This window comes from Theropithecus gelada, chromosome 11 (genome assembly GCF_003255815.1).
Source record: "Theropithecus gelada isolate Dixy chromosome 11, Tgel_1.0, whole genome shotgun sequence".
NCBI classification, from domain to species: domain Eukaryota; kingdom Metazoa; phylum Chordata; class Mammalia; order Primates; family Cercopithecidae; genus Theropithecus; species Theropithecus gelada.
In genome coordinates, this window is record NC_037679.1 from 77144477 (window position 1) to 77152206 (window position 7730).

General features: G+C 46.7%; 1 protein-coding gene across 2 annotated transcripts in view; it reads right to left on the reverse strand.

Annotated features, from left to right (window-relative positions):
• WSB2 (WD repeat and SOCS box containing 2) overlaps positions 1-7730 on the reverse strand; it is a 29252-nt gene extending 21522 nt beyond the window's left edge. For both annotated transcript variants that reach the window (XM_025401423.1, XM_025401422.1), the window contains exon 1: positions 7555-7730. Coding sequence is in view for 1 of the 2 variants with exons in the window: in XM_025401422.1 (XP_025257207.1) it covers positions 7555-7567 (13 nt within the window). In the remaining variant the exon portion in view is untranslated. The remainder of the gene's footprint in view (positions 1-7554) is intronic.

The following is a 7730-nucleotide window of genomic DNA, read 5'->3' on the forward strand; positions in this document are numbered from 1 at the left end:
CCCTCCTTATCAGCGTCTAAATACCTTGTTCCAACACCCAGATCATTTCATCTTTGTTTCTCCCAGGACCTAGCACACCATTTTGTGAAAGAGTAGGCACCAGATTGGAGCTTCTTCATTGACTGACCCACAGTTCCTAGTTCAGTTCTTTACTCTGGTGGAAGATTCTCAATGGCTGAGGAAGCTCATAAATTAAAGGCCTTCAGAATGAATTTTTTGACCATTATGACTGTGATACTTACTAATATAAAAACTGGCTTCCATCCTGAATGAGGTCAGTTCCTGATGTGTGCATTCCACACAAGGAATGTGGAATGTGGAAGACTTTGACCCTGGCTGTTACCAGATAGATACTCATTTTTAAAACTCATATTTCATATATGTTAAGACACATCTTTACACATCTACATTTTGACCTTGCTGAAATCAGGATGTATCTTACAATCAATGACTTTTCATAGTTAAATAGGTAGTATTTTTTTCTCAGTTATAGATGATGATAATACAATCCATGGTATCTTGGATTCAGTAAAGCAGATGGTAGAGATGCATATGTGTATATTTATAAAATATTTTTGCCGGGTGCAGTGGCTCACATCTGTAATCCCAGCACTTTGGGAGGCCAAGGCAAGTGGATCACTTCAGGACAGGAGTTTAAGACCGGCCTAGCAAACATGGTGAAACCATGTCTCTACTAAAAGTACATTAAAAAAAAAAAAAAAAAAAAATTAGCCACGCATGGTAGCGGGCACCTGTAGTCCCAGCTACTCAGGAAGCTGAGGAAGGAGAAGCACTTAAACCCAGGAGGCAGAGGTTGCAATGAGCCGAGATTGCACCACTGCACTCCAGCCTGGGTGACAGAGCAAGACTCTGTCTCAAAAAAAATTAGGCTCATGCCTGTAATCCCAGCACTTTGGGAGGCCAAGGCGGGCAGATCACCTGAGGTCAGGAGTTCGAGACCAGCCTGACCAACATGGAGAAACCCCGTCTCTACTAAAAATACAAAATAAGCCAGGCGTAGCAGCACATGCCTGTATCCCACCTACTCAGGGGGCTGAGGCAGGAGAATTGCTTGAACCCGGGAGGTGGAAGGCAGAAGCTGCAATGAGCCGAGATGGCGTCATTGCACTCCAGCCTAGGCAACAAGAGTGAAACTCCGTCTCAAAAAAATAAATAAATAAATAATTCTAGTATATGCATTTATAGGAAAATAATAACATAGGTATATCTTGTTATATAAAATAGGTATTTGTTGCTGAAACTTCTGTCTTTAAATAGAATGTTAATAAATCATATCAAGCCTTTATAAAGTGAATATTCATTCTCAGAGGTTCTATGTGTAGATCTGGGTTTTAATGTATTAGGTCTGGCCAGGCACGGTGGCTCACGCTTATAATCCTAGCACTTCGGTAGGCTGAGATGGAATGATCGCTTGAGGCCAGGAGTTCAAGACCAGCCTGGTCAACATAGTAAGACTCCATCTCTAGAAAGAGAAAGAAAGAAAAGAAAAGAGAAAGAAAAGAAAAGAAAAGAAAAGAAAAGAAAAGAAAGAAATTTTTATATATATATGGTCTGTGTAAACAGCTCATTGTATAGACCCAGGTAAATCCTCCTAGAAATCTGTACATTTGTATGTGTGATAGTTTCATTTATACAATCACATGTGTATAGCTATTTGTATAGACCCAGGGTTCTCAACTGGGGGCTATTTTGCCCCTTGAGGACATTTGGCAGCGACATTTTTGGTTGCCACAACTGGAGATGCTACTACTGCCGTCTAGTGGGTGGAGGCCAGGGATGCTGCTCAACACCCTGCAGTGCACAGGACAGCCGCCAGCGAAGAATCATTTGGCCCAAAACGTCAACAATGCTGAGGCTAAGAAACCCAGATGCAGTCAAGTATTAAATGACATTGACTGATCTAGAGAAACATTTTCAAATGACCTGGATGGCCTGGGATGTGGCTTACACCTGTAATCCCAGCGCTCCAGGAGGCAGAGGTGGAAGAATTGCTTGAGACCAGGAGTTCTGGATCAAATGACCAGAATGAAAATTTCTGTTTTTTTTCTTTTCCATCGTGATAACATTCACAGTTGGTTCACTTCCTCTACCTTATCCTCTTTATTTTTTTTTTTTTTGAGATGGAGTCTCGCTCTGTCACCCAGGCTGGACTGCACTGGCACAACGGCACGATCTCAGCTCACTGCAACATCCGCCTCCTGGGTTCAAGCAATTCTTACGCCTCAGCCTCCCAAGAAGCTGGGTTTACAGGCATGCACCACCACACCCAGCTAATTTTTGTGTTTTTAGTAGAGACAGGTTTTTGCTCTCTTGGCCAGGCTGGTCTCAAACTCCTGGACTCAAGCAATCTGCCTACCTCGGCCTCCCAAAGTGCTGGGATTACAGGCATAAACCACCATGCCTGATCTTTTTTTTTTTTTAATCTCCCAAACCAAATCCATTAGCAAGTTCTATGAAGTCTGTTTCCAAAAGACTTGCCAAATCTAACCCCCCTCCATCTCTACTCTCATCCATGCAGCACCATCTCCCGCCTGGCTCAGCAGGCAACCTTCCAGTTGCTCTCCCTGCTTCCCCTCTAGCCCCGCACCATCAATTCTCCTTGCCTCCAGAGTGATCAGTTTCACTGTTAGAATAAAGCTCTAGCTACTCACCCTGCCCTCAAAATCCAGCATAATCTGAACCTCCCTGGGCTTGTACTTCTCTCCCTGCCCCTGGCTCCAACACATTGCCCTTCTCTCTACTCTCTGCCAATGCTCAATTAGTTCTGACCCTAGGCCTTTGCACCAACCATTCCCTTCATCTGGAATGCCTCTCCTCGGCTGGCATCTACTCTTATTCAGGTCTGGCTCAAATGACAACTGCTTAGAGAGTCTTCTGACCCCTGTCAACCTCCTTCACAACCCCTCACTTTATTTTCTTTACAGCCCTATCACCATTTGATTGCCATCTGTCTCCCCTCTACTAGGACATCAATTCCAGGGAGCAGGAACCTTGTATATTTATTCCCAGAGCTGGCAGAGTTCCTGGTGGAGGGCAGGCAGTAAGTAAATATTTGTCTAAAAAATACATATGGTATAACTCTTTAAACAAAAAAGTAATATAAAGCTGGCCGGGCATGGTGGCTCATGCTTGTAATCCCAACACTTTGGGATGCCGAGGCAGGCGGATCACTTGAGGTCAAGAGTTCGAGACTAGCCTGGCCAACATGGTGAAACCCCGTCTCTACTAAAAATATAAAAGTTAGCCGGGCATGGTGGCAGGCGCCTGTAGTCCCAGCTACTCGGGAGGCTGAGGCAGGAGAATCACTTGAACCCAGGAGGTACAGGTTGCAGTGAGCAGAGATTACACCACTGCACTCCAGCCTGGGCGAGAGAGCAAGACTCTGTCCCCCAAAAATAAAAAATAAATGAAGCCCCTTAAACTCTGATGATGCTTATGCCAAACACTTCACATGAAATGCTTCTTAAACACAAGCCCTACTCAGAATTCACACTCTATTTCTGTGATTTAGGGATTTAGTCTCTTGCTATTTCAGGTTCAGGAATCCAGGAGCTAAAAGAAGAACAAACTCAGTGACTCCTGTCTCTTGGAGTCTGGGCCCAAACTAAACTTGGCTACAGGGAGAGAAAGCCCTAATTAGTGCAGAACTTAAAAACAAAACAAACAAACAAAACACAGCTGGGGGTGGGGGATCTAGCTTCATCTGGTATGGTACTTGCAGACCCTTCTTGGTGAAAAGGCCTATGAATCAGGGTTTCTTTGTTTTCTCCTTTTTTTTTTTTTTTAATTTTGAGACAGAGTCTCACTCTGCCGCCCAGGCTGGAGTGCAGTGGCGCGATCTCAGCTCACTGCAACCTCCGCCTCCTGGGTTCAAGTGATTCTTCTGCTTCAGCCTCCTGAGTAGCTGGGATTACAGGCATGCGCCACCATGCCTGGCTAATTTTTGTATTTTTAGTAGAGATGGGGTTTCACCATGTTGGCCAGGCTGGTCTCAAACTCATGACCTCAGGTGATCTGCCCACCTCGGCCTCCCAAAGTGCTGGGATTACAGGAGTGAATCACCGCGTCCGGCCTCTTCTTTTTTAAATTGATAAATAAAAATCATACATATTATGGCATATAACATGTTTTGATATATGTATACATTGTGGAATGGCTCAGTCAAGCTCATTACCGTATATGCATTACCTCACATACTTATTTTTGTGTGGTGAGAACACTTAAAATCTACTTTTAGCAAATTTCAAGTATATCATACATATATATTTGTTTTGTTTTGTTTTGTTTTTGAGACAAGGTCTTATGCTGAAACCCAGGCTGGGGTGCAGTGGCTTGATCACAGCTCACTGCAGCCTCAACCTCCCACCCAGGTTCAAGTGATCCTCCAGCCTCAGCCTCCAGTGTATCTGGGGTTACGGGGGCATACCACCACACTCAGCTAATTTTTTTTTTTTTTTAACTTAAATTTTTAGTAGAGATGGGTGTCTGGCTATGTTCACCAAGCTGGTTTTGATCTCCTGAGCTCAAGCGATCCTCCTGCAGGCATGAGCCATCACACCTGGCCCTGGATCAGGGTTTGCTAATTAAACAATGGGATGTGTTTGGACAATCAGGCTGAGTGGAAAGGTATATATTATAAGCCTCTTCTAGGCGAAGCAGTTAGCCTTAACACAGAGATGAAAGCTATGACCCCAGCCAGCAGGAAGCTAGGCGATTTTTCCTGTTTCAGGACATGTACATTAGATATTCCACCGGCCTCAAAAGCTTTCCTCGGTTCCTCCATCTTATCATTCAGGGATCAGTCCTCAGGTCACCTTCTCAAGAGACCATCCTGGCCTCACCATCTAAAGTGACCATTCATTTTCCTTTTTTTTTTTTTTGAGACAGGGTCTTGCTCTGTCGCCCAGGCTGGAATGCTGTAGCGCGATCATGACTCACTGCAACCTCGACCTCCCCAGGCTCAGATGATCCTCCCACCTCAGCCTCCCCAGCAGCTGGGACTACAGCCGCATTCTACATGCCTATAGTTCTGTATTTTTTGTATAGATGGGATTTCGCCATGCTGCCTAGACTGGTCTCAAACTCCTGGGCTCAAGTATCTACCCAAGTTGGCCTCCCAAACTGCTGGGCCACTGCACCTGGCACCATTCACTTTCCTTTAACCATTTTATTTTCTTCATAACCATCACTTAGATATTTTCTTTTTCTTTTTTTTGAGATGGAATTTCACTCTTGTTGCCCAGACTGGAGTACAATGGCGCCATCTCGGCTCACTGCAACCTCCCACTCTCTGGTTCAAGCGATTCTCCTGCCTCAGCCTCCTGAGTAGCTGGGATTATAGGCATGCACCACCACGCCCAGTTAATTTTGTATTTTCAGTAGAGACGGGGTTTCATTATGTTAGTGAGGCTAGTCTTGAACTCCTGACCTCAAGTGATCTGCCCACCTCAGCCTCCCAAAGTGCTGGGATCACAGGCATGAGCCACCCCAGCACGTTTGGTTGATATTTTCTTGATTGCCTGTCATTTTTACATATTTATTGTCTATCTCTTTCTCAACGCACCCAAACTTGCCAGTTCACTGCTATTGGGCTACACCGTCTAATAGGGAAATCACATGTAGTTACCAGCCACTTGAAATGTGGCAAGTCAGAATTCAGATGGGCTGAAAGTATAAAATACACAACACATTTTGAACAGTTAGCACACACAAAAAATCTAAAACATTACAATTTATTTGATTACATGTAGCACTAATATTTTAGACATGTTGGATTGAAAGAGTTTTTAAATTGTCGCCTAGTTCTTTTTTCTTTTTTAATGTGACTATTTGAACATTTTAAATTACATACGTAGCTCACATTAAACTTCTGTTGGTCAGGGCTAGCCTAGAGGGTGCCTGGCACATAGTAGACACTCAACAAGTATTTGTTGAATGAATAAATGAATTCTAACCATTGCTCTGAAGATTTCAACTGTTGCCCATTGTATTTCCTTTACAATGGGCTTTATTCCATTTGAAAAGTAGTTAAAACTCTGGCCTTTTTTGTACAGTAACTTGGCAGCTCTCAACAACCCTGCCCACACCCTCAAAACGAAGTTGTCAATCTTTAGGAAAATCCCAGAACTGGAAACAGATTTCTGTTAAAAAGGGAGGCTAGCTACAGATTGCTTTCACACTGAACTGTAAGGAGGCAATGGAAATGAAACGGAAGCTTTAAAACGATTCACATAGGATCTACACAAACAGTAGGGGCCCTTTAAAAAAGAATTCTACGGGTAACACACTCACTGAAAAGAAAGCCCTTATCTAGATGGGAAGGGGAGAGAGCTGCCTTTAACTCAATGCCTGACTTCAGCAAACAAAGAAATGTCATTTCCTAAATTAAAAAGTAACACCACCCCAGGGAATATCCAGATTTCAACCTTCCCACCCACAATAACAAGCCATCAGCAATCAGAATTCTCCAGACCAGGATGAAGCTTGAACTTGGCTGCAAGATTACAATGAAGTTCTGGAACAAATTCTGAGCCCTGGGCCTTGACCCCGTTCTGAAAATTTCTCCTAAGGAAATTGCATTTAAACTCGGGTCCTTCAAGAGCTGGGACTCCAGGAATCGATTCTAAATCTATCCCAAGTTTCTATACAGGTGGGGTTCCGAGGGAAGGTCGTTGGAGGGGAGAGGGCCGAGGCGTGCATGCGTCTTGAGGTTTTTTTCCCCTTGCATAAGAGACACACCTTTCCCACTGAGATTTAAATGTTCATCTGAGCTGGTTTGAGGTATATCCAATATCCTGACTTCCACGCTGTCTTCTGATGGGGATGACAGATAACAAGAATAGAGGCAAGGTCCTCACCCATCAGTGTATCCTAAACTTGCCTGATCATACATATCGCCAGGGATCAGCATCTCCAGTCCCGCCCCACCTCCACTGAATTAATCTCCAGTGGGAGAGGCTGGGAACAGGCTGTTTCAACAGAGAACCCAGACACCATTTTTACCGGGTTCCAACCACCCTCCGAGGCAGGTACTAGAATTATCCCATTTTGCAGATACAAAACTGAGACATGGGTGGCTGGCGGTGGTTCTGTGGTTCGTCCACTGTCACCATCACACAGCTTGTGAGGGGCAGAGGTGACTCCCATCTAGACATGCGAGTGCGTCCCCTGGCACCTGGGTACCCAGAGGCACCCACCCCCTTCGGGATCTCCGTTTTAGGGCTTGGTGCTCCCCACCCAGGAGCCCCCTCTGTCCCGGTCGGGGGATCTCCTCCCGCAGAAGCCCGATCTTCCCGATCCCGTCGCCAGCGGGAGCCGGGGTGGCGGCCACTGACAACGAAAGTGAAACAAAGCTGGTCGCCGGGCGCGCACCCCCGCCGGCCCCGCGCGGACCTCCCAGGCCGGACGCCCCTGCCGCGTCCAGCCCCCGCCCCGCCCCGCCCCGCCGAGCCAGCCCCGGGGTCGCCTCCCCCTCCCCGGGGAGAACGGGCCACGGCCCCGCCGGGCGGGAACTGGCCGCCGGGCCCCACTCACCTCCGGCCTCCATGGAGGACGCGCGCGGCCCCCGCGGCAGGCGGCGGGCGCCTCAGCCCCCCGGGCCGCGGGCCCTCATGCCGCCCCCGCGCCGCCCGCCCTGGCCCGGCCGCCGCCGCCGCCCGGAGAGGCCATCAGCTGCTTCCCGTCACATGGCGGTGGGCGCGGGCGGAGAC